This window comes from Trichomycterus rosablanca, chromosome 27 (assembly GCF_030014385.1).
Source record: "Trichomycterus rosablanca isolate fTriRos1 chromosome 27, fTriRos1.hap1, whole genome shotgun sequence".
Lineage (NCBI taxonomy): Eukaryota > Metazoa > Chordata > Actinopteri > Siluriformes > Trichomycteridae > Trichomycterus > Trichomycterus rosablanca.
The window spans coordinates 8220571-8248386 of NC_086014.1; the positions used below are offsets into that span (position 1 = coordinate 8220571).

The 27816-nt window shown below is 38.7% G+C and overlaps 1 protein-coding gene across 1 annotated transcript; it reads right to left on the reverse strand.

Annotated features, from left to right (window-relative positions):
* Window positions 1–97: 97 nt before the first annotated feature.
* On the reverse strand, window positions 98–27688 carry vegfd (vascular endothelial growth factor D). The gene is made up of 7 exons (XM_062989760.1): window positions 27094–27688; window positions 14485–14704; window positions 12243–12433; window positions 11180–11307; window positions 6761–6867; window positions 3978–4122; window positions 98–1094 (listed from the first exon to the last, which is right to left on the reverse strand). Exons 1-7 carry the CDS (start codon window positions 27184–27186, stop codon window positions 1085–1087), a joined length of 894 nt encoding a protein of 297 aa, XP_062845830.1. The 5' UTR covers window positions 27187–27688; the 3' UTR covers window positions 98–1084.
* Between the last annotated feature and the right edge of the window lie 128 nt (window positions 27689–27816).

The window sequence follows — 27816 nt, forward strand, 5'->3', positions numbered from 1 at the left end:
GTTTTTTTTTTTTTATTAATTGCATTTTCCATGCTGTCCCAATTTTTTTCTGATCTGAGGTGTTAAAATCAATCACTTCTACAACAGTTTTGGGTATGGACATATTACATTTTATTTTCAGTGCACAGAAACTGGTATGTTTACATACAAAAAATAAAATTTTAAATGATTGAACACATTTTGCATATAAAAGGTGCATTTGGTTGTATTTAATAATTACAAAAAACTTGAAACATTTGGCCTACTTTCTGCCATCAGTGCTGGATATTTAGCATAGAAGTCTGCCATGTTAGCAACTGAGGAATGCAGGGCCCTTTGGAAGCATGTTAAAAATGTGACTGCCTGGAAAAATGTAAACAGAACAAAATGCCAACCCGGACCAGCACAGTCTGCTTTGGTTTATTTGTTTCTGAAGTTTTGATGTCCTATCTACACTATTATTTGTCATAGTAAAAACAAATGTTGTATGCTTTGTGGAGCATAACCTTGTAGTGGTAAAGAAGCTGCTGTACCTCAGGGCTTGTAAAGTCCTGCAGCTAAGAAGCTCTGGGGGGAGAAGTCAGACAAAAAGCAAACCTATAGACACTTAGATTTGTGTAACTGGGACTAGCTTCTAGAAATTAGGTGTTAGTATCATTATTCATTTTGTCACACATCTCCTGCATTGTAAAAGGTTGAATTCAGAAACTTAGCATGTTGGAAATTTAATGTGGCAGCGGAAGGTGTCTTCAAAGTATGGAAAGTGATCTTTCTAGCTGGGAAATAGAGCCATGCAGTTGCAGTGGTTTGGACATCTCAGGAATCACCCCCTTCTCCATGTTCAGCGGTTTCAGGCATGTCCAACTGGACAGAGACCACATGTCAAATCCAGGACCCATTGAAGAGCTTAAAATGTATCTTAGCTAATTTGGGAGCTTTGAATAGATGGCAGTAAAAGTTTGACCAATGCACCTTTAAATGTTACATCACTGTGTACATAAGGTAATGTCATAAATAGGAATGTAAATAAATTAGAATGTATCTTGATCCCTGCTAGTCAGAAACAAGTCATCAGGGGTTTCATGCTTGCCATATGCACTTGCTCTCATTTGCAGCTGTAAAGAAAGCATAGAGAAAAATATTATAGCATGGAAAATGCAAATAATAAAAAAAAGTTTTTCTTACATTTACTTTGACTTTTATTTGATTGCATTCAGTTTGAACCCGAGATATTTTATGTTTTGTCTGCTCAACTTTATTTTATTTATTAATAAATCTTCATTCCTGTATTTCAGGCCTGCAACACATTCCAAAAAAAGTTGGGACGAGGGCAATTTAGGGCTAGTAATGAGATGAAAAAACTAAATAATGATGTGATTCCAAACATGTGATGTCAACAGATGATTGTACTCATGGTTTGGTACAAAAGCAGCATCCAGGAAAGGCTGAGTCTTTGTTGACAAACTGGTGATCCTTTGGCCATCTTTGCTTATCAAATGCATGAGAAAATGATTAAAATGTTTAAAAACAAGGGATATTGCATATTTCTCCATCTACAGTGCATAATATAATTAAACGATTCAAGGAATCAGGAGAAATTTAAGTGCGTAAAGGCCAAGGGTGCAAACTTAAGCTGAACTCCCATGATCTTCAATCTCTTAGATGGCACTGCATCAAGAACCACCACTCAACAATAGCTGATATAACCACATGGGTGAGGGATTACTTTGGCAAACCTTTGTTAAGCACTACAATACAGAGTTACATGCACAAATGCCACTTAAAACTTTACTGTGCAAAAAGAAGCCTTATGTTAACCATATCCAGAAGCGGCATCAACTTCTCTGGGCTCGGAGACATCTAGGATGGACCATCACACAGTGGAAACTTGTACTGTGGTCAGATGAATCAGCATTCCAGGTCTTTTTTTGGAAAAAAAAATGGACGCCGTGTGCTCCAGACCAAAGACAGAAAAGATCATCCAGACTGTTATCAGCAAAAAGTCCAAAAGCCAGGGTCTGTCATGCTATGGGGCTGTGCCAGTACCCTTGGCAAAGGTCATTTACACTTCTGTGATGGCAGCGTTAATGCAGAAAAGTACATTGACATCTTAGAGCAACATATGCTGCCCTCAAGACGTCATCTTTTCCAGGAACGTCCATGTATTTTTCAACAAGACAATGCAAAATCACATGCTGCACACAAAGGCATGGCTGTGAAAGAAGAGGGTACTGACCTGCCCTGTCCCCAATAGAGAATGTGTGGAGAATTTTGAAACAAAAAATGCTACAGCGACGATCCCATACTGTTGCACATCTTAAGACGTGTTTGCAGGAAAAATGGGACAAAATAAAAGCTGAAACACTAAATCACTTGGTATTCTTGGTGCCAAAACATCTTTTAAAGTGTGGTGAAAAGGAATGGCAACATTACAAAGAGGTAAATGCTTTACTGTCCCAACTTTTTTTGGAATGTGTTGCAGGCCTGAAATGCAGGAATGGGTGTTTTTTTAATAAATGAAATAAAGTTGAGCAGACAAAAAATGAAATATCTCAGGTTTATTCTGTCTAAAATGAAATAAAAGTCAAAGAAAATGTAAGAAACTGTATTTTTTTTTGTTATTTGCATTTCCCATACTGTCCCAACTTTTTCTGATCTGGGGTTGTAAATGTGATATCATTCTTTTACAACCGCACCTACTATACAGATGAGGGGGTATGCAAATACTGACTGTAAGAGTATATTTATTAGTAGAAAAAAAAAAAACCTATAGATCTACAGTATATGAGTAAAAATACTATCCCCAAGGACAAGCATGCAGGTGGGTTAGTGATGATGGGGGATGTTTTTTTGCTGCAGGAACTAGCAGATTAAACCATCTAACTGCCATCATGTATTCATAGAAATAACACTGCATTTAGATAAGAAATTTCATGCCTTTTGTGGTAAAGTGTGAAAGTGAACCTTGGTGATAATTGGACTTTCCAGCAAGACATTGATCTCAAGCACACTTCCTAGTCAACTAAAGTCTAATTAAGGAATCAGTCCTTAAATAACCAAGAACCTCTAAATTAAAATCTGATGAAAAGTCTTCGGTGAGATTTAAACAAAGCAGTTGCAGAATGAAAGCTGAACGCATGTAAATAGAAAAAATTTAATTTTGTAATAAAAGCTTGTTTGTACTTGTATGTTCAAAATGGCTTGTATGTATCAATAAATATTATTTTTCTATTTACTGAGACTCATTGATAAATGTTTTCCTTAAATTTTATACACATAACCATAACATGAGGGTTGCAATTGAACATACATTGATCAGCCATAATATTAAAACCACCTCCTTGTTTCTACACTCACTGTCCATTTTATCAGCTCCACTTACCATATAGGAGCACTTTGTAGTTCTACAATTACTGACTGTAGTCCATCTGTTTCTATGCATACTTTTAGTCTGCTTTCACCCTGTTCTTCAATAGTCAGGACCCCCACAGGAACACCACAGAGTAGGTATTATTTAGGTGGTGGATAATTCTCAGCACTGCAGTGACACTGACATGGTGGTGGTGTGTTAGTGTGTGTTGTTTTTGGTATGAGTGGATCAGACACAGCAGCGCTGCTGGAGTTTTTACAGGGCACTGCCCACGGGGTGTTTAAAAACTCCATCAGCACTGCTGTGTCTTATCCACTCATACCAGCACAACACACACTAACACACCACCACCATGTCAGTGTCACTGCAGTGATGAGAATGATCCACCACCCAATAATACCTACTCTGTAGTGGTCCTAGGAGAGTCCTGACCATTGAAGAGCAGAATGAAAGGGGGCTAAAAAAGCATGCAGAGAAACAGACGGACTACAGTCAGTAATTGTAGAACTACAAAGTGCTCCTATAGGGTAAGTGGAGCTGATAAAATGGACAATGAGTGTAGAAACAAGGAGGTGGTTTTAATGTTATGGCTGATCAGTGTGTATTCACATATTTAACTTAGTCTTACCTGCATGATGTCTGGTTGAGCTGCCTCCTTCTTCCTGCACACGGACACAGAGGATATCTTTGGCCTGATGTTTTTTCTTTTGGAAGACATTCACATTTTTCTATGTCAATTTCGCAGTCCTCAGCTTTTGTGATGGGGTAAAATTCTGTCCAAACGAGTAATTTATTAGTCAATTATAGTTATAAAAAAACTAACTAAATTAATTAATTAATAAAAAACAAAATAAATTCTGTAGAAACAAAATGTATTTACTGTACAAACTTATCAAACACCCATAACCCGTGTGACAGGTTATTGCAGCAATAACTAATACAGTATAAGCCTTTTACACATTTTATCACATCAGATGAATATAACCCCCACTTTTTTACTAGAACTGTTTTTTGGGTAAATGTCAAGATGATGACTACAACACTACATACTTTTAATTTAGCTTCTTTTCAACCATTTAGATTTGGATCTTCATTTTGCTAAATTCTAATTAAGCCTCAGTTCCAGGTCACAGACACATGTATTCTCCTGAAGTGGGGTTGTTGTCTTCTCATTGTTCTAACAATAATGGCAGGTCTTAATACCTAATGTTTTACCCCTTTATTTCCCAATCTATCCATTTACAATTCTTAATTTTGAATTCACTGCCACTAGCACAACCCCCAATATGATCAAGAAAAGACAGATCACCAAACGCACCCTTCAACAGATGTCCGGTCTGCAGCCACTTCTTATCACACATAGCCACATTGTGTACAAAGAGCCACACTAGGCTTCATGATGTGACTGCCCAGGCTAGTTCGACCCTCTCTCACTCAAATACAGCCAGGTGGCTCTGTTGAGATTTGAACTTGAGAGTTTGTATACTCTGCAGTGGTGTGCTAGCTTATTAGACCGCTGTGACACCTGAGCACCAATATCTAATAATTTAACAACCAGTGGTGATTAGTTAGTTATGATTTATATCAGTGCTTTTATTTTTCTTTCAGTGGTGTTACTACAAAAGGTCCATACACTATTTTGCAGTAATGAGAATTGGCATGTGTTTATGTGTAAAATTGCAATTTATGCTGGGACATACAGTATATAAAACTAACCTGAAAACAACATTTTATGAATGAAATCGCCATTATCAGAGCTGGCACTGACCAATGTGGTGCCATAGACAAAATTTTGTCTGGTGCCCCTTGCATTAATCATGCACCAATCATTACGTTTATACACTCACACAGACACTGCATAGCCTCATGTTTCTGAGATTTAGAATATAGACCCAGTATAAATATCATATAAATATAACGTATTACATAAAATACTATATACTACTATTTCTTTACATTTACGGCATTTAGCAGACGCCTTTATCCAAAGCGACTTACATTATAGTATACAATCTGAGCAACTGAGGGTTAAGGGCCTTGCTCAAGGGCTCAACAGCAGCATCCTAGCAGTGGTGGGGCTTGAACCAGCAACCTTTGGATTACTAGTCCTGTGCCTTAACCACTAGGCTACGGCTTGCTTTAATCTGCCCTTGTTGTTTTTGTGTCAAATTCAAAATAGGCACTTAAATATAAATTTTGCATCTTGATTTTTTTGCAGACTTGCTCTCACTCAGAAAAATAACATGGAGTAGAATTAATTTTGGAAGCCAATTGATTCTAGTCTTGATTCTGAAGGGTGTCGGACGAGTAAATGGCAGACACAAGCCACAGTAGACTAGAACCGTGAATTATTGTTTATACTTATACTGTATAGACATTAATGTCAATATAATATGAGGATGTTACTTTGATTTTAACTTGTGTACCACAGACTAATGTGCATCTGATGTTAAATAAAATATTTGACGCCAATCTTTGTTTTTTACCAACCATTGTCCAATGCTCTAAAAGTGCAGCCAAACACAAACCAATGTTATTCTGACAGTGAAATAAAATGTGTAACAGAGAGGATGTTCACCATTTTTGGGTCAATGTTCTGTTGCTACCTGATTAGATATTTATTAAATTAGTAATATTATTTACTTTACATTACATTATTTCTGTCTTTTACTGTCCTCTTTTCTCTCACCTGGGCACCAGTTGGCTTCAGCCTTTTTTGACATATTGGCTGGCAGCTGCTATGTTAGCTAATAACTGCATTTATTGTTAAATACATACTTTCACTCACTCACTGTTGGCGCCCCTTCTCCACCTGCCGGTAAGTATAACTAGAGCTTGAGAAGGGGGGAGGTTGGTGTGCCAGGGAAATGTTGTATGGGTGGTGCACACATGATGGAAAATTTTAGGGCTAGTAAAAATAGTGAAACTTAGCATAAAAATATTTTTCCCTTAATGGAGTTACCTGTTGTGCTTTTGCCTAAGGTGATGCCCAGGTTCTCATAATATGAGCTCCTCATTATTGTAGGACCTACACTTGCCTTTATTTTTAACAAATTTTGTTTAAATAGAGAAGAGCTTTGTTTAGATGTAGTGACTGATGAATGGTCATGTGAACTTCAGCCAGTGTTGCTGTGTGGTGTTGTAACTGTGTTATGGTGTGGGATGTAGATTTGGGGCATTCACTCTACAGCACATGCTTTTATGAGGCTATTCATTTTAAGCTTATGGTCAGGTGTCCAAATACATTTGCCATATGGTATTTATTGAAGCCTGCATATTTGGTATTTAGCCCTAAATGCTTCTTCAAAATATTTTACCCAATGCTACCCAAGTCTGCATCTAGAAGTTTACTGCATGGCTAAATGGACTGACCAGAAATCCAAATTCAAGTGAGCTAGATGTTTTTCTGACCTTGTTTGCTGGGGACATAAGGCACACATCGCTCCTCCATACAGTCCCATATGAGCCCTCGATCACAGAGGTGTCTGGAGTCCTCTGACTGGCGAATTGGAAAACACCTGAAATTCACACATAATTACACACATAAAGGTCCAGTGATAAGTCTCTCAATACCACAGATTTGATGTCCCGGTAAATTTATGGGGCCGGGTTGTGGATGTTCACGGCCTTAATCAGTCTAGGAGACGCTGAAATGATTTCTTCCAGAAACAGCCTGTCTTTATCAGATTACCTCATCCATTTACCATTGATCCAACATCTTTACTGAATAAGGAAAGGTAGCTAATGTGAGTCTTTGGCCAGTTATTACATTATGAAATATGTACATGGTATTCAGAGTGAAATTGTACATTCTGACTGGGAATTAAATTCCTGAAATGTATACAGCATTCAACATGCATGCATAATAAACATAAAAAATCATGGCCTCAGTTTCAATAAAAAAATTTTTGGAGTGCAAATACTTTTGGTATTTCTTGATCTAAAATTAAATCCAACTGTGCCAAATCAACACAGATCATGGCCATGGTTAACAACGTCCGCCTACAGTATTGATGGTCAGCAGGGTGCTGATGAAAACTATGCTACTGTTGGGCCAAAGAGAAAGAGGGCAAAGAATGTTCTATGCTACTGTTGGGCCAGAAAATAGTGAGCCATGGAGTGCCTCAAATTAGCAAGGAGGAGATGAGGGCAGCTATAAAGCGAATAATAATTAGAAAGGCAGTTGGTCTGGATGATATACCAGTAGAAAGATGGCAGTGGAGTTTTCAACTAGATTATTTAACAAAACCTTGAAATGTAAAAGGATGCCTAAGGAGTGAAGAAGAGGGGTAATGGTTCCAATTTTTAAGAATAAGTGTGATGTACAGAGCTGCGGCAGTTACAGATGCATAATTTTGATCAGCCACAGCATGAGTAGTGGAAGCTAGGTTGAAAAAAGAGGTGAGGATTTGTGAACAGTTTGCTTTAAGAATGTATAGGGAAGGGCAGAAAGAGTTGCATTGTGTTTTTGCAGATCTAGAGAAAGCTTATGATTGGGTGCCTAGCATGGGCGGTTCCTTAGGGCGATCGGGCGACGCAGCACCAAAGGGTGAAAGGGAAGAAAATTTTCTACCACAATCAACCAGTGTTAAACTAGCTGTGACTGTTCTGGACAGTCTGTCTTGCCTCTGAATATCATAGTCCAATCAGCGTCTAGTTGTGTTCCGTACAGTACCGCCCCTTTTGGGCGATTTCAGCCTGATTGAAAATCGCCCCGGATTGCTCTCATAGACTCTCATGTTAAGGCACTTTTTTTTAAACTGTAGGCATTGCAATACAATCTGAATGGGTTCTGGGAGGGCTCGCACTTACGTGCTTGCGTCACATGTAACCTGGTGTAGCGATCTCGTCACCATGACTACCATTACCTCAGTTCGGAGCAATTCCATCATGTCATTAAGGGAAATGCCATTCAGTCATCGTAGTAATCAGGATAAATTAGCAACTAAAGAATTAGGGCCACCCAGACCAAATTTAAACATCAAGCAAGTACCTACAAAGGGGGGAAATCATATAAGTTACAAGTAAATTACAAGTAAGTAATGTAATTTTTAAATTGTGATTGCACTTATTGTATCTCCCCAATTGTTTAATTGTACAGTACTTCTTTATTCATTGCACATCAGCCCCGATGCCAATCTTTATTCTGGAACTGCTGCACCTAAAATAAAATGCTATCTGATGAAGACTGAATTAAATTGTTAGTGTGAAGGCTTTACTTAATTTTATCATTAATGGTAAAGCTGGTATCTCTATACATGTTCAAAGTTATTTGTGAGGGCAAACTGACAGATGACTTAAGATGTTAATTATTTAAGCTTTAATTTACCCATTGAACAGGTCACCTTGGCCATCATCGCAACAATTGCCCACCTGAGAGATTTGGCAGGAGCCGCCACTGGTGCCTAGATATGTACTGTGACAGAGTTAATAAAAGCAGTAGGAATGCCTGATTGTATAAAAGTTGAAGTAGGACTGCATCTAGGGTCGGAGTTCATTCTTATTTGCAGTGGTCATGGACAGGCTGACGGACGAGTGGGCAGGAGTCTCCATGGAATATTATGTTCTCCAAATGACATTGAGATTTGTAGCAAATTAAGGAGCAGGTTATTAAGAGCCTCAACAGATTGAGGTATGCATGGGAGAGGAGGGGGATGAAAGTTAGCAGGAGTAAAACAAAGTACATGAAAGAAAAGTATGTTTAGGACAGGGCAAGATGTAGTTGAATGCTATGGCGACCCCTAATGGGAACAGCCAGAATAAGAAGATTTATACATTATATTGTAAGATATAGGGAAATTTCAGTCTGTATAGAGATGGCATTGTATGAAGAACTGCCATGCTACTGTAATAGATAAACCATGGGCTTGATACTACTTTGGAAAGTTGTCACTTACTGCATCAAGAAGTTCAGCCTAAAATTTTATTACACAAAAAAAACCATACATCAATTTTATGTAAAAATGCTGCTGAGTTCTTTTGGTCTAAGCTTATCTCAGATGGACAGCATGACAGTGCTGTAAAACATGCTGTGGTCAAATGAGTTTTTAAGCTAGCTTTCTGGAAAATCTCACATTAAGCTGTCCATGCCACAAACAAAAAGGAATAGGGATGTAATGATGCACCACAAGACAGTTAAAAATCGGTGCACGTGCCACGAATCGAATCGGTTATTCATTTAAGATGAATCGATATTCACTTTAAACAGAGGGCACTGGCACTATTCACCTCGCCTGGTTGACGGCACTTCACAAAGTTGCCAGGTAGGGGATTTTCCAGCCAAATGTATTTATGTGAGGATACTTTATTTATTTGTATTATTCATTTTTTTTTTTTTATTCCAGTTTTTTACACAATAAGCATTATTTGGCATAGTTTGTACCTACCTCAGAAATAAAAAGGGCATTCATTATTTAGATAATTTATAATAATAATTATTATTATTATAATTATAATTTAAAGTATTTTATTAAATTTTTTTTAAGAGAAATAATTAAAGGAAACTTTGTCATAATTTGTCTTCAATTTCATTTTGTTAAAAAAAAAAAAAAGGGGTACAAATCGTATGATGAACCCAGTATCGTGAATCGTATCACATCGTGGGTAGAGTGTATCGTTACATCCCTAAAAAGGACCATACAAACTGTTCAGAAAAATCTAAAATGTAGCATAGTATTGAGGTGTATCACTGCCCACGGCAATTCTTTATGCACTACAACAGTGTGACCTCACAGACAGGTGTGTGTTTTTAACTGGCCTTCCTGCAGTCCAGATCTGTCTGCTATTAAAAATGCATAGCACATCATGAAAAGGAGAATCAAACAAAGCGAACACAGACTGTTAAGCAGCTGAAATCCATCAAGAATGGGCAGAAATTACACTTGCAAGACTACAGCAATTATCTTTGGTTTCCAAACAATAAAAATGTCATCAATAAGAAAGGCGATGTAACATGGTGGTAAACGTTATAACTTTTTTGAGTGTACTGCAGACATCAAATTCAAAATTTGTTTATATTTATTAAATGGTCATGGACAGTTGTTTTTTATTTTGTTTAATAATTAATTATTCAAGATTCAAGATTATTAGCAAATAGGGTCTGTCCAATTTAGCCATTTATTTTTTTAAATATTATTTACTTGATGTAATGCAGTATTTAGTCTAACACTGTAGTCTGATATCCACACATATGCATAGTGAAGCTGTGGGTACAAAACACCTGTCTATTTGACCCATGTTCATATACAACGATGAGGCATAACATTATGACCATCTTCCTAATATTGTGTTGGTCCCCCTTTTGCTGTCCCATACGCAACAAACTGTGATGCACTGTGTATTCTGACACCTTTCTATCAGAACCAGCATTAACTTCTTCAGCAATTTGAGCTACAGTAGCTTGTCTGTTGGATCGGACCACACAGGCCAGCCTTTGCTCCCCATGTGCATCACTGAGCCTTGGCTGCCCATGACCCTGTTGCTGGTTTACCACTGTTCCTTCCTTGGACCACTTTTGATAGAAACTGACCACTGCAGACTGGGAACACCCCACAAGAGCTGCAGTTTTGGAGATGCTCTGACCCAGTCGTCTAGCCATCACAATTTGGCCCTTGTCAAACTCGCTTAAATCCTTGCGCTTGCCCATTTTTCCTGCTTCTAACACATCAACTTTGAGAATAAAATTTTCACTTGCTGCCTAATATATCTCACCCACTAACAGGTGCCATGATGAAGAGATAATCGGTGTTATTCACTTCACCTGTCAGTGATCATAATGTTTTGTCTGGTCGGTGTACATGTATTGCTCTTTAAGATAAAGCTGGTACTAACCCATTCTTCCTGTGGTGCTGAACATGTCTGCGAATCATCTGTGGTTCCTGACATTTACATTCTGTGTGGTTGGCTACTGAGATCAGCATCGGTTCCGGACCATACTTAAATGGGACCACGCTCAGGAGCTGAAAAGAAGATAAAAAGCTGAAAACCAAGACTGAGCTCTTTAAAAAAAAAAAAAGCATTTGTAAGATTTCTAGGCAGCATAAGTGTATTAATTAGGGATGTAACGATGCACCACAAGACAGGTAAAAATCGGTGCACGTGTGCCATGATCCGAATCAGTTATTCATTTAAGATTAATTGAAATTCACTTTAAACAGCAGAGGGCACTGCCGCTATTCACCTCACCTGGTTGACAGCACTTCACAAAGTTGCCAGGTAGGGGGATTTTCCAGCCAAATTTATTTATGTGAGGATACACATTATTTATTTGTATTATTCATTTATTTATATAATGTTGGATTTGTTTTAAAATTTCATTTCAGTAAGCATTATTTGGCATAGCATTATTTGGCATACCTACCTCAGAAATAAAAGGTCATTCATTATTTAGATTAATAAAAGATAAGCACAAATACAGTATTTTATTTTATTTTTTTTAAAAGAAATAAAAGGAAACTTTGTCATAATTTGTCTTCAATTTCATTTTGTTTAAAAAAATCTGAAAAAAATCGTATCGTGAACCCAGTATCGTGAATCGTATCGCATCATGGGTAGAGTGTACCGTTACATCCCTAGTATTGATTATATAGTTTTAACCTATTCAATGAAACTTCTAAGGTTAACAGATCATGACAGTGTGTATGAAGCTTTTATGTTCTGACTGTAGCCTATCTGTTGCTCTGTACAATCTGCCCCTCCCCAGTAACCTCTCTATTATTCATCAGAGACCCAGTACAGTATGTCATTATGTACCCACAACCACCCATAATTTACATCAGCAGAAGAAAATCCAAAACATTGACTTTTGGGCCCTTCCACATTCAGAAGCCAGTAGCAGCATTGTTGACAGAGTATGGTATTACTAAGTATTAAAAATTTAAACAAAAAACATTACTATTTTATTAACGTAGGTAGTGCTGGTGTTGCGGCATGTGACTCCCTCTTTGTTGCAGCAGCCGTTACACCTGAACACCGAGACACAGGGTGGCTTGAAGAACATGTCATTGGCAATGCCCAGCTCCTGTGCCACATCCACACACGTCTCACGGGGCATGCACTGCGTTTTCTGCCACTCTTCGTCAATGGCTGGAGAAAAACAGATCACTGAATTTAAAAAAATAAATGTTTTATTATTTACATCAGTTAGGTGTCAACATAAAGGGAACATACTGACCTTTGGACTGATCTAATTATGCTATACAAAAGTATGTGGATGCCTGAGCTTGTTTGACGTCCCATTCTACAACCTTGGGCATTAATATGGAGTTTAGTTCTCTTTGCTACAACAGAAAAAACCTTATGACAACTTATAGCCTTGAGAGTTACATCTGGTGTCACGAAAGCCATTTTTATGAATGCTGTTTTAGTATTGGTTCTATTTTATTGAAATGTCTTGGTCTAAGCAGATTTATATTTCTGTACTTCATAGTAAAACAGCTAAGTTAAGCTGTAAGGCAGGTTTAGTGTCTTTAACATGCTTTTGTATCCTTTGTTAGATTTGTGCTTCTCTATGATTAAATCCCTAACCTATTTTAAATATTACTTTAACTTTTCTTTCCTGTGATAAGTTTGTATTATACTGTAGTAATACACCATACACAGAGATTTACATGACATTTTTTTCCTCTCTTTTTCTCAGATTTTCCCCCCAAATTTTCTCCCCTAATCTAGTCATATCCAAATACCCTGTTGCGTTATGCTTCACCTCTACTGATACATTCCTCCACTGCTGACTGAGGCACTTCGCAACTGACACATGCCCCCTCTGACACGTGTGCTGTACCGACTGCAGCCAGCAGAGGTTGTAATTGCACCACTTATGAGGAATCCTGGTCTGGCTTGTCCCACCCTATGAACAACAGCCAATGGTGTTCATGTAGCCGGCCTGCCCAGCCGGATGGCAGAGCTGAGATCCGATACAATGTATTTGAAATCCCAGCTCTGGTGTGTTAGCATGTTTTACCGCTGCGCCACCTGAGCAGCTTTAAATTACATTTTTAGCATTTAGCAGACGCTTTCATAAGTAATAAAAACAGCTGTTTTTACCCAGGTGGTGTCTAACAATTTAACCTGGTTATGTGACCAAAGCTAGCACTACTATTACAAAAAGTGTGAAAACCTTTCAGTTTCAATATTTTCGGTTATTGTATTTCTAATAAAGTGTTAAAAGTATTTTGTATTTATTTAATGTAATGCAAAATGTATCATATAATTACATTTAAAAAGGTGCAGTTTATTTTATTGAAAATTGTTGGCTGATGTATGTTTTCTCCAGTGTGGTGGCAATGCCATATGTAATTTCTGGCACTTTTACATTTGCTGTTATTGTTGTTGTTCTTACAGTGGCATTTGATTAGTTTTTTTTTTTTTGGCAGCTCAGTTTGTATAGATGGCTTTATCTAGGTATTGTTTGTATTGCATGATGCTTTATCTATTTCTTGACGTTAGAATACACAGTGTAGAGTACATGCACTATATGACCAAAAATATGTGGACCTTAAGCTTCTTTGACATTGCATTATAAACATTGCAAATGTAATATGGAGCCCCAAGGCATCCATAACACCCTCCAGTCACCTTCAAATTGTAGCTACAAATTTTGGTCCATGTCTGTAGGAATGTGAGTCAATTTAATAAGAAGAGCATTTGTGAGGTCAGAACTGATGTTGAATAAGAAGGCCTGGCATGCAATTCTTGTTTCAATTGACTCAAAGGTGTTAAAGATCAGTGCAGGCCACTGTAGTTTCATCAAGCCAAAGAAGGTTTTACTGGACCCTTCCCAAATTGTTGCCACAAAGTTGGTTGCATATAATTTGTTTAGTAAAACAACATTATGAAATACTGGTGCCTTAAAAAACTGGAACTGAATAAAGTGGTGCCCATGTCCATTTGTCTCGATAAAAATTTGTCAGATGTAATTCAAGAAGCACTAAATGGCTGGTTTGCCATAAATTACAAGCTGTTGTAATGCTGATGATGCTGTCCATGGTCAAGCAAGTTTTACATTGCCACACAAAGATGTTTGTTATAGTGCAGGGGCTTTTTTCTGGCAGCCTTCAAACCCATGGAGACATAAAGCTTGCTTGACTTTGTCACAAGTAAAGTGTTACTAGGCATGTGTCTTAGCTATCTGCTACCTTTGAGTACCTCCAGGCTGTAGGAGTTCGAAGCAAAACGTGTAGATCTGTGTGATCCCACAGAACCTGAACGTAGTTCTGGGAAGGAAGAATAGTCAAAATGCTTCAGCTTCAGACGACAACTCCAGAGCTTCCAGTCAGGAAAGTCTGTCAGCATAAGCAGCTCGTCCAGACTAGCAGCTGACCTAATGTCTTTTTCCCACTTTTCCTGGTTTATGTCCTGTAAAGAAGAACCATAATGATGACTAAACAAACAGTGAATTTAGAAATTATTTAGACTTTTTGCTCACATTTTATATTGTGGGTTTGATTTTGAATGGCAGTTTCACCTATCAATCTACACTCAGTCACCCATAATTACAATTTAATTCAAGCATAACTGAGTTCAATACTTTGTAGAAGCCCATTTACAGAAATTACATTGGTAAGTCTTTATTATGTCTCTAAGACTTGTGAACAACTGGTTTTGGGTATTTTATCCAATTCTTTATTGCAGATTCTCTCAAGCTTACTCATCTTGGATGCAAAAGCGTTTCTGAACCGCCTGGTTTTGCCACAGGCTTTGATGCAATTCTGGGCTTTGGCTGGGCTATTTACTCTTGTTGTTTTGGCTGTATGACCTTAATAAATTGTCATGTTGAAAGGTGAACTGTCGCCCCAGTCTGAGTTTGAATGGACTTTGAAGAAAAATTGTACTGTAATTTGCTGGGTTTTTTTCATTTCTTACTTTTTTTGTACCAGTCACCCATTCCTGCTGCTGAAAAGCACCCCAGAGGATGATGTTGACAACATCGTTTCAGCATAATGATTGTATTAGTGTTTTTAGCCAGACTTAACTATTGCTTGTATGCCTTAAGAGTTTAATGTTTGTGTCAATAGAACCAGAATCGTTTAGCAAATTATAAGCCGTTTAAACCATGTGCCCTTTACTCAACAGTTGCTTTTGTCCTGCCACTTTGTCTGTCTAACCTGGATGCCCTAAACTGAATGCCAGGTTTTACTGGTTGGCAAAGTTTTTGATGGTTCAATGTTGTGTCAAGGTTCTTTTATTTTAAAATGAATTAAGAGTCTGTATTATAGCTGTATACAAGTACATATGAAATGAAACAACAGTCGTCCAGGACCAGGGTGCAACACATAACACAAGCGACCACTTTTTGTGTAGCAGCAAAGGGGATGAATATATATGCGAGATTTGTTTTTGATTGTTAAATAATTTTAGAAAAACACATATGGAAAATTGTACTTCTGTCACTTTTTACCAAAAGGTGGCAGCAAAAGCTTATACAGTCTTGTGCAAACCTTAAAGTAAAAATGAGTTAACACATTCTTTACTGGGCAAAAACATCTACATATTTTATGCACAAATACTGTTTTCATGAAATTTAAAATAGGAATGCTATATTGCAAAATGTCAAACACAGCAAATAAGCAACAAATGTGCACTAAAATATACAGAACCTTGTTTGTTAGATGGTAATTATAATCAAAAACATGTCATGTTGCCAGAGGTGTCCAACTCTGGCACCTGTCTGTGTGGGGTTGATTTTCTTATACCAGAATAGCTTTTGTTTACTTTCCTTAATCCTTCTAAAAGATAAGAGTTGGTGTATTTGCTACTTTTAATTGCTCTCATGTGAGTGTGAATGTAAATCAACGATATTTTGTTACAGAAAGCTATACTTTCGCATCCTGCCATTCAAAATCACTGCTGTCAGTACACCAGCAGTGATTTTGAATGGCAAGATGCGAAGTATAATAAATTTTAAGACAATAAAGACATTTGAAGTAAAATAAAATTAAAAATGAATGTGAATGTATGTGAACACCTGACTGAAGTTTTAAAGTATGATTTATATTCCAAAAACATATAAGATGTTATAGAAGAAGGGCAGTTTTATTAGCAAAGTGAGGTTGTACAGCATTGAATGCAGGGGTGCTATCAATTATGGCACATGTGGTGTTGTTGAAATAATAATTATTTTTTGTTTCTTTTTCTCTTTGTCTCTAAGTTAGACACAGTTGGTCTCATCTTTGAAACAGTGATGAGAAGAAACACCATATGACCTCCCCTCCCTTAATCTCGGCAAATTGTGTCTGTTTGATGCCCAGCCAGACTGGTAGCAGTGCTGAGATTCACACTCAAGATTTTGAGCCCCCCGTGGTGATGAGCTAGCATATTACACAGTTGCATAGTATTTGACTGCTGCATTTACGTAACATGGTAAGTATTTTACAATGATGTTAACTGGCTGACGTGCCTTTATATATTTACATAATGAATATTGCTACACATTATTCAGTTTCATTTAAAAAGTTTTATTGTTGGTGCAGCTCTTTTATATATATACATAAAAAGACAGTTTGAACCGACGATATTTATGTTTTGTCTGCTTAACTTAATTTTATTTTTTAATATACCTCCATTCCTGCATTTCAGGCCTGCAACACATTGCAAAAAAGTTTGGACAGGGAAAATTTAGGGCTTGTAATGAGGTGAAAAAAACTAAATAATGATGTGATTCCAAACAGGTGATGTCAACAGGTGATTTTAATCATGGTTTGGTACAAAAGCAGCATCCAGGAAAGGCTGTGTCTTTAATGAGCAAAGTTGGCCAGAGGATCTACAGTTTGTCAACAGATGTGTGAGAAAATTATTGAAATGTTTAAAAACAATGTACCTCAAAGTAAGATGGGAAGGGATTTGCATATTTTTCCCTCTACGGTGCATAATATCATTAAATGATTCAAGGATTCTGGAGGAATATTAGTGCGTAAAGGCCAAGGGAGCAAGAGTAAGCTGAATGCCCGTGATCTTCGATCCCTCAGACGGCACTGCATCAAGAACTGCCACTCAACAATAGCTGCGGCATGGTGGCTAAGTGGGTAGCACTGTCGCCTCACAGCAAGAAGGTCCTAAGTCTGATCCCCAGGTGGGGCGGTCCGGGTCCTTTCTGTGTGGAGTTTGCATTTTCTCCCCGTGTCTGTGTGGGTTTTCTCCGGGTGCTCAGGTTTCCTCCCACAGTCCAAAGACATGCAAATGAGGTGAATTGTAGGTTCTAAATTGTCCATGACTGTGTTCGATATAACCTTGAGAACTAATGTTAATGTGTAATGAGTAACTACCGTTTCCTGTCATGAATGTAACCAAAGTGTAAAACATGACGTTAAAATCCTAATAAACAAACAAACAAACAACAATAGCTGATATAACCACATGGGCAAGGGATTACTTTGGCAAACTTTTGTCAAGCACTACAATACACGCACAAATGGCATTTAAAACCTTACTGTGCAAAAATGAAGCCTTATGTTAACCATGTCCAGAAAAGGTGTCGACTTCTCTGGGCTTGGAGGCATCTAGGATGGACCATCACACAATGAAAACGTGTATTGTGGTCAGATGAATCAGCACTCCAGGCCTTTTTTGGAAAAAAAATGTTATCAGCATCAAGTACAAAAGCCAGGGTCTGTCATGGTATGGGGCTGTGTCAGAGCCCTTGGCAAAGGTCATTTACACTTCTGTGATGGCAGCATTAATGCAGAAAAGTACATTGAAATCTTAGAGCAACATATGCTGCCTTCAAGACGTCATCTTTTCAGGGACGTCCATGCATTTTTCAACAAGACAATGCAAGACCACATGCTGCAGACATTACAAAGGCATGGCTGTGGAAGAAGAAGGTATGGGTACTGGACTGGCCTGCCTGCAGTCCTGACCTGTTCCCAATAGAATGTGTGGAGAACGAAAAATGCGAGAATGAAAAATTTGACGACGACCCTGTACTGTTGCACATCTTAGGATGTGTTTGCAGGAAGAATGGGACAAAATAAAACCTGAATCTGGAAACATTACAAAGTGGTAAATGCTTTACTGTCCCAACTTTTGGAATGTGTCGCAGGCCTGAAATGCAGGAATGGATGTTTATTTATAAATGAAATGAAGTTGTCCAGACAAAACATAAAATATCCCAGGTTCATCCTGCAATCAAATAAAAGTAAATGTAAGAAACTCTGTGTTTTTTTATTATTTGCATTTTCCATGCTGTCCCAACTTTTTCTAATTTGGGGTTGTATATAAACTTTACTATTTACTTTATATATAAGTATAACTTACTATTAAAAACTATTACAAAGCCTTAGCTATTGAAATCCCTGTCAGGCTGGGACTTAGTGTAGATTGTACTACATTGTTAGTGTCATTCACTGCTGCAAATAGTTAGAAAGTAAATCTGTAACACACCATAAACAAGTTGCAGATGTTTTTGTGTTTCCATTGTCATTAGTTAAGAGTAAGATTTGCCTAGAACTGTTGTTTCCTTTTTTCCTCAATGTAAACAAACATCTGAAGCAGGATACACACACACAAACACACACGCACGCACGCACGCACACACACACACACACACACACACACACAAATCATCCTCTGGGAGGAGCCCACCCTAAACAGCTGGGACACGTAATCCATGATGGAACTTTAATATGTTAGTTCAGTGCGTGGAATACATTTCTACTTCATCACTCCCAGTTCTGGAGGGCTGCATTATGACATAAATACTTTTTTGTTTTAAATCAAAGCTTTTAAATAATGTATCATGCATGAACAAAGGTTTGTGAACATTTTTAATGAGTTTAGCTTTGATTACAGGTAACTGAAGCCTGAATACATCCATCCCACTATCTTTGACAATCATTGTCAGTAAAATTGGCCTTCTGCCAACCCCATTTCCAGTAAGGTTGGGACATTTTTAAACTGAGGATACTAACTGTTGCGGTTTTGCAATTAGACTCTTTGCCTATTCTTGATTGATAGAAGGCTTTAACTGCTTAACAGTCTGTGGTCACCATTGTCTAATTTTCCTTTCTATGATAAGCCATACATTTTAAATAGGAGACAGATGTAGACTGCAGGCAGGGCAGTCAAGCACAGGCACTCTGTCTACAAAGCCACACTATTATAGTGAGTGCAGAATGTGGACTTCTGCTCTGCTTTAATGGTACAACATCATCTCGGGGTTTGAAGGTTACACACATTCAGTGTTTTCAGCCTTACCCTACACTGACTTGGATTTTATGGATGTTATGTATGGTAGATGATGAAAGACCCACATTACTTACAACCCCAAATCAGAAAAAGTTGGGACAGCGTGTAAAATGCAAATAATAAAAAAAAAAACAGTTTCAGAGTTTCTTACATTTACGTTGACTTTTGGGGCGGCACGGTGGCTAGATGGGTAGCACTGTCGCCTCACAGCAAGAAGGTCCTGGGTTCGATCCCTAGGTGGGGCGGTCCAGGTCCTTTCTGTGTGGAGTTTGCATGTTCTCCCCGTGCCTGTGTGGGTTTACTCCGGGTGCTCCGGTTTCCTCCCACAATCCAAAGACATGCAAGTGAGGTGAATTGGAGATACTAAATTGTCCATTACTGTGTTCGATATAACCTTGTGTGAACTGATTAATCTTGTGTAATGAGTGGCTACCGTTCCTGTCATGAATGTAATCAAAAGTGTAAAACATGACATTAAAATCCTAATAAACAAACAAAACTTTGACTTTTATTTTATTGCAGACAAAATTTACCTGAGATATTTCATGTTTTGTCTGGTCAACTTCATTTCATTTATTAAAAAATATCCATTCTTGCATTTCAGGCCTGCAACACATTCCAAAAAAAGTTGGGACAATAACTACCACACTTAAAAAATGTTTTGGCACAGAGGATGCCAAACAATTTAGTGTTTCAGGTTTTATTTTGTCCCATTCTTCCTGCAAACACATCTTAAGATGTGCAACAGTACGGTGTCGTCGTTGTCGCATTTTCCATTTCAAAATTCTCCACACATTCTATATAGGAGACAGGTCAGGACTGCAGGCAGGCCAGTCCAGTACCCGTACCCTCTTCTTCCGCAGCTATGCCTTTGTAATGTGTGCAGCATGTGGTTTTGCATTGTCTTGTTCAAAAATGCATGGACGTCCCTGGAAAAGATGACATCTTGAAGGCAGCATATGTTGCTCTATGATCTCAATGTACTTTTCTGCATTAATGCTGCCATCACAGAAGTGTAAACTACCTTTTGCCAGGGGCACTGACACAGCCCCATACCATGACAGACCCTGGCTTTTGGACTTGTTGCTGATAATAGTCTGGATGGTCCTTTTCATCTTTGGTCCGGAGCACACGGCATCCATTTTTTCCAAAAAAAGTCCTGGAATGCTGATTCATCTTACCACAATACACATTTCCATTATGTGATTGTCCATCCTAGATGCCTCTGAGCCCAGAGAAATTGATGCCCTTTCTGGACATGGTTAACATAAGGCTTCTTTTTTGCACAGTAAAGTTTTAAGTGGCATTTGTGCATGTAACTCTGTATTGTAGTGCTTGACAAAGGTTTGCCAAAGTAATCCCTCACCCATGTGGTTATATCAGCTATTGTTGAGTGGCGGTTCTTGATGCAGTGCCGTCTGAGGGATCGAAGATCACGGGTGTTCTGCTTAAGCTTGCGCCGTTGGCCTGTATTTCTCCCAATTCCTTAAACTGTTTAATGATATTATGCACTTGTAGAGGGAGAAATATGCATATCCAATCCAATACCTTCCAATCTTTCTTTGAGGTACATTGTTTTTAAACATTTCAATAATTTTCTCACACATTTGTTGACAAACTCGAGATCCCCTATCCATATTTGCTCATTAAAGACTCAGCCTTTCCTGGATGCTGCTTTTGTACCAAACCATGATTACAATCACCTGTTGACATTACCTGTTTGGAATCACATCATTATTTAGTTTTTTCAGGTCATTACTAGCCCTAAATTACACCAGTCCCAACTTTTTTTGGAATGTGTTGCAGGCCTGAAATGCAGGAATGGAGGTAATTAACAAATGAAATGAAATAAAGTTGAGCAGACAAAACTTGAAATATCTTGGGTTCAAACTATCTGCAATCAAATAAAAGTCAAAGTAAATGTAGGAACACTGCCTTTTTATTTTATTTGCATTTTTCCATACTGTCCCAAATTTTTCTGATTTGGGGTTGTACAATCTTGCATTGAGAAACATTGTTTTTGAACTGATTGACAATTCTTTAACAACATTTTGGCACTATCTTTGCTTGCAAGGACTGAGCATTGATGATTACTTACAGTGTATCACAAAAGTGAGTACACCCGTCACATTTCTGCAAATATTTCATTATATCTTTTCATGGGACAACACTATAGACATGAAACTTGGATATAACTTAGAGTAGTCAGTGTACAGCTTGTATAGCAGTGTAGATTTACTGTCTTCTGAAAATAACTCAACACACAGCCATTAATGTCTAAATAGCTGGCAACATAAGTGAGTACACCCCACAGTGAACATGTCCAAATTGTGCCCAAATGTGTCGTTGTCCCTCCCTGGTGTCATGTGTCAAGGTCCCAGGTGTAAATGGGGAGCAGGGCTGTTAAATTTGGTGTTTTGGGTACAATTCTCTCATACTGGCCACTGGATATTCAACATGGCACCTCATGGCAAAGAACTCTCTGAGGATGTGAGAAATAGAATTGTTGCTCTCCACAAAGATGGCCTGGGCTATAAGAAGATTGCTAACACCCTGAAACTGAGCTACAGCATGGTGGCCAAGGTCATACAGCGGTTTTCCAGGACAGGTTCCACTCGGAACAGGCTTCGCCAGGGTCGACCAAAGAAGTTGAGTCCACGTGTTCGGCGTCATATCCAGAGGTTGGCTTTAAAAAATAGACACATGAGTGCTGCCAGCATTGCTGCAGAGGTTGAAGACGTGGGAGGTCAGTGCTCAGACCATACGCCGCACACTGCATCAACTCGGTCTGCATGGTCGTCATCCCAGAAGGAAGCTGACGCACAAGAAAGCCCGCAAACAGTTTGCTGAAGACAAGCAGTCCAAGAACATGGATTACTGGAATGCCCTGTGGTCTGACGAGACCAAGATAAACTTGTTTGGCTCAGATGGTGTCCAGCATGTGTGGCGGCGCCCTGGTGAGAAGTACCAAGACAACTGTATCTTGCCTACAGTCAAGCATGGTGGTGGTAGCATCATGGTCTTGGGCTGCATGAGTGTTGCCGGCACTGGGGGGCTGCAGTTCATTGAGGGAAACATGAATTCCAACATGTACTGTGACATTCTGAAACAGAGCATGATCCCCTCCCTTCGAAAATTGGGCCTCATGGCAGTTTTCCAACAGGATAACGACCCCAAACACAACCTCCAAGATGACAACTGCCTTGCTGAGGAAGCTGAAGGTAAAGGTGATGGACTAAACCCAATTGAGCACCTGTGGCGCATCCTCAAGTGGAAGGTGGAGGAGTTCAAGGTGTCTAACATCCACCAGCTCCGTGATGTCATCATGGAGGAGTGGAAGAGGATTCCAGTAGCAACCTGTGCAGCTCTGGTGAATTCCATGCCCAGGAGGGTTAAGGCAGTGCTGGATAATAATGGTGGTCACACAAAATATTGACACTTTGGGCACAATTTGGACATGTTCACTGTGGGGTGTACTCACTTATGTTGCCAGATATTTAGACATTAATGGCTGTGTGTTGAGTTATTTTCAGAAGACAGTAAATCTACACTGCTATACAAGTTGTACACTGACTACTCTAAGTTATATCCAAGTTTTATTTCTATAGTGTTGTCCCATGAAAAGATATAATAAAATATTTGCAGAAATGTGAGGGGTGTACTCACTTTTGTGATACACTGTATATATCAAATCCTAATACCCTGACCTGTTACCAATTTATCTATTTATTGTGGGATGGAATATTGTGGAAATGTTTACAAAATACTATTAAGTTGGTAAGGGAAATAGGGAAATGGGGTTTGTAGGAGCACAACAGCATGGCCATACAGGCTTACAGAAACATGACCATCAAGTGCTGAGACATTTAACATTATGTACGATTATTTGTATGTACTTGCAATTTTCCATGAATTGGTTTTACGCTGCATAGCTAAACACACTCCTAAAATAGTTATGTGCGCTCAACACTGTCTAACACTATTATTTAAATATGGACACTGAGAAGGCCTCTCAGGGACAATCCGGGAGCAATTCCTTAGCCAAGCTTTGGTTAAGCTTTGGTCTTTATTGTCTTATCGGAAAGTCCAACAATCAACAAGATTTAGTTTCAACACAGAAGGAATAACATTCCTTCGGAAAATGCCTTGGCACCTCTGTGAATCCACAATGCCAGTTACACGGTCAAGACTGCCAGTTCCTTCAGAAGAAAAACATCCCTGACCCATGTACATGCTTAACAGTGAGGATAGTATTCTTCTGGCAATAAGCCTTATCTTTTCTTGGGCCAGACAAACCACAGATCCATATCTTCAAACAGTTCCAGTTTTGATCCAAAGAACAGTGTTCTAAAATCAGGTCATCCTGTAAGTCATTTGCAGTAACTCAAGAGTCCATTCATTCATATGCACAAACAATATTGTGGAACATTTACTGGTAGATTTAATGTTTAATGTTTTGTGTATAGTTTAGTTTGTTTTGCCTATTTGTCATAATTTGTCTTAATATTGTCTTAATATTTGTTTTGAAGTATAAACTGATTTTACTGCACCCAATGTCGTAATTAACAAGAATGATAATAATGAATAGTTTCATGATTGTACAACTCCAAATCAAGAACCATTGGGACAGCATGGAAAATGCAAATAATAAAAAAAAGTTTCTTACATTTACTTTGACTTTTATTTCATTGCAGACAGTATGAACCTAGGATATTTCATGTCTTGTCTGGTCAACTTCCAGACCAGAAAAAGTTGGAACATAAAGCAAGGAACATGTACCTCTCTCTTTGTAATGTTGCCATTCTTTTTCACCACACTTAAAAGACGTTTTGGCACCAAGGATACCAAGCGATTCAGTGTTTCAGCTTTTATTTTGTCTCATTCTTCCTGCAAACATGTCTTAAGATGTGCAACAGTATCATCATTGTCGCATTTTTTGTTTCAAATTTCTCCACACATTCTCTACTGGGGACAGGTCAGGACTGCAGGCAGGCCATTCCAGTACCCATACCCTCTTCTTAAACAGCCATACCTTTGTAATGTGTGCAGCATGTGGTTTTGCATTGTCTTGTTGAAAAATGCATGGACGTCCCTGGAAAAGATGACGTCTTGAAGGCAGCATGTTGCTCTATGATCTCAATGTACTTTTCTGCATTAATGCTGCCATCACAGAAGTGTAAATGACCTTTGCCAAGGGCACTGACACAGCCCCATACCAAGACAAACCCTGGCTTTTGGACTTGTTGCTAATAACGGTCTGGATGGTCCTTTTCGTCTTTGGTCCAAAGCACACGGCGTCCATAAAAATAAAAAAAAGACCTGGAATGCTGATTCTTTTGACCACAATACACTTTTCCACTGTGTGATGGTCCATCCTAGATGCTTCCGAGCCCATAGAAGTCGACACCGCTTCTGGATGGTTAACATAAGGCTTCTTTTTTGCACAGTAAAGTTTTAAGTGGCATTCGTGCATGTAACTCTGTATTGTAGTGCTTGACAAAGGTTTGCCAAAGTAATCCCTCACCCATGTGGTTATATCAGCTATTGTTGAGTGGCGGTTCTTGATGCAGTGCCGTCTGAGGGATCGAAGATCACAGACGTTCAGCTTAAGCTTGCGCCCTTGGCCTTTACGCACTGAAATTCCTCCCGATTCCTTGAATTGTTTCATGATAGAGGGAGAAATATGCAAATCCCTTTGAATCTTTCTTTGAGGTACATTTTTTTCAAACATTTCAATAATTTTCTCACACATTTGTTGACAAACTCGAGACCCCCTTTTCATCTTTGCTCATCAACAACTCAGCCTTTCCTGGAGGCTGCTTTTGTAGCAAACCATGATTACAATCATCACCTGTTGACATCACCTGTTTGGAATTACATCATTATTTAGTTTTTTTCACCTAAATCATTATTTAGTTTTTTTCACCTAAATAGCCCCGTCCCAACCCTTTTTGGAATGTGTTGCAGGCCTGAAATTCAGGAATGGAGGTATGTTAATAAATGAAAGTAGAGCAGACAAAACATACAGAAAAAACATGCAATATCTTGGGTTCAAATGGTCTGCAATCACATAAAACTCTAAGTAAATGTTAGGAACACTGCATTTTTATTTTATTTGCATTTTTTATACTGTCCCAACTTTTTCTGATTTGGCGTGGCACATGTTTTATACTTCTCAATGTCAGTGAAAGCATGTTTATAGCTATTGCTCATAGTGGGATGCCCGGACTACGTGGGTGGGGTCTTCCAACGGTGTGTAGGGACCCTGATTGGCAGATAGAGAGGCGCCTGTGCAGAATGCATGGGTGAAAAAGGGTTCCGCTAAAGGGTCTGAGGAGGCGTGAGTAGCACTATACCCACCTCGACTGTAATCAGGGACCCCCAGCAGTGAAAGACAAATTAACTACGCTATATTGGGAGAAAATGCATTTAAAAAATCCTTATGGCATGTGTCCCTTGCACATTTATGACAACAAGGTTTATACACACTATTATATGTGGACACCTGTTGAAATTTAACAAAAATATGGAGTTGCTTCCATAACATTTACGGCATTTAGCGACACTTTTATCCAAAGTGACTTACAGTACTGTGACAGAATATTGTCTAAGCAATTGAGGGTTAACTGCCTTGCTCAAGGGCCCAACAGTGGCAACCTGGCAGTGGTGGGGCTTGAACCAGCGACCTTTGTATTACTAGTCCAGTACCTTAACCACTAGGCTACAACTTTGCAGCTATAGCAGTCTCTAAAAACTCTTCCCTTAATCGTGGAGTATGTTTTTGTAAATATCTGACATTCATTCATGTTTGTTTAACAATGACAAAGGGCAAGCCCACTTTCAGAGAGTGCAGGTACTAGACTGGCCTGCCTGCAGTCCAGACCCTTTTATTTGTCAAAAAAGTATCATAGTATTAATAATCACATTCATTAAACCATTATTACTTAAAACATGTTGCTGACCTAATTTTACTGAAACATGTTGCAGGTACAAAATTTTTATTTTGAATTCAGTACAGGTCCAAAAAGTCAAGATGCATTGAAAACAAATAAGGTATCTAATCATAAAGTCAAAACAATCTGAAAAAGCATACGAAACCAACTTTAAAGTCACTTAACATACATTGGGGCTCAGTGCAGTTTATTACTACCATGAAGGCAGTAGCATTATATTATTGGTATGCTTTGAATAGTACACAGTATCAATACAACAATAGTGTCCTGATCTTAACCCTACAAAACATCTGTGGTGAGACCTCAAACTAGCTTTGTGTCATTGCTTTTAAACTAACCTAGCAAATCTTGAGAACTTTCGTAAAATAGCGTGGGCTAATATTGACATAATACAAAATAAACTAAGACTACTGTCAGATGTGGCTCAATCAAGAATTAAAGCAGGGTGGAAAAGTTTATATAAAATGATATGTGAGACAATGTATACTATCAGCCAGGTTTATAGCATGCAGGGCTAACAAGTGGGCAGTGAAATTACTGTCCATTTGCCAAAAGCTGCTGCTTGCTTTAAAATGCTAGAAGAAAGAAAAAAAAACAAGAATTACTCACTCTGATTGCGTATGTCAGACTACTCTTGCTGGCGACAAATGCTCTGGCCGTGATCAGCAGCATGTGAAGCCCAAAGAAAAGCAAAGTCCTCATGCTGTACAGGAGTCCCCAGGGTCCACTCTACAGATTACTTAGAAGTGCGCGTCTTACAAGTCTTACATGTGAAAGACCATGCAGAAATGTTCCTTAAGAAGTTTTCCAGGACCACACACACTCAAGGTCAGTCTAACTACGTCAGATGGTTTAAATGCTCAGGAAAGAAAAGGAAGAGAGTAGTTATAGAAAGGCAGACACTTTAGGAGCCAAATGGAGTCCCATCTCTTAAAAAAAAAAAAAAAATCTGCCAGTATTTTAACCTGCCTGTCTTTCAGTTCAATGTTTCAGAAGGATAGTACTTTAGATCTGGCATTGGTAGACATGGCAACCTTGGCCTTCTCTCAAGTAATAAAACTTTAGCCTGTACATGTAAGTGTGAGGCAGAAACAGCTAGAATGGAACTCAGATCCTCCAGTCCTCAAGCACGAGCATGTTGGTGGCAGACAGGCTGCCCAGCATGTCCGTCCTGGCCAGCTGCTGGTGCGCTCATCTCCTAGCAAGCTCCTAATGCACAATCAAACAGCAACATGTGGTTTTATATGCGATCCAGACGACCATGCAGGGTGAGAGGAGAAAGGAAGGGGATGGGGTGAAGGGGTGGAAGTGAGGAGAGCACATTCTCGCTTT

Coding starts and splice junctions, on each gene's coding strand:
- vegfd (XM_062989760.1), bottom strand. CDS start 27,186: ATGAGGACTTTGCTTTTCTTTGGGCTTCACATGCTGCTGATCACGGCC. Junction 14,705..27,093: donor GTCTGACATACGCAATCAGA/GTGAGTAATTCT, acceptor TCTTCTTTACAG/GACATAAACCAGGAAAAGTG. Junction 12,434..14,484: donor CAGCCTGGAGGTACTCAAAG/GTAGCAGATAGC, acceptor GTTTTTCTCCAG/CCATTGACGAAGAGTGGCAG.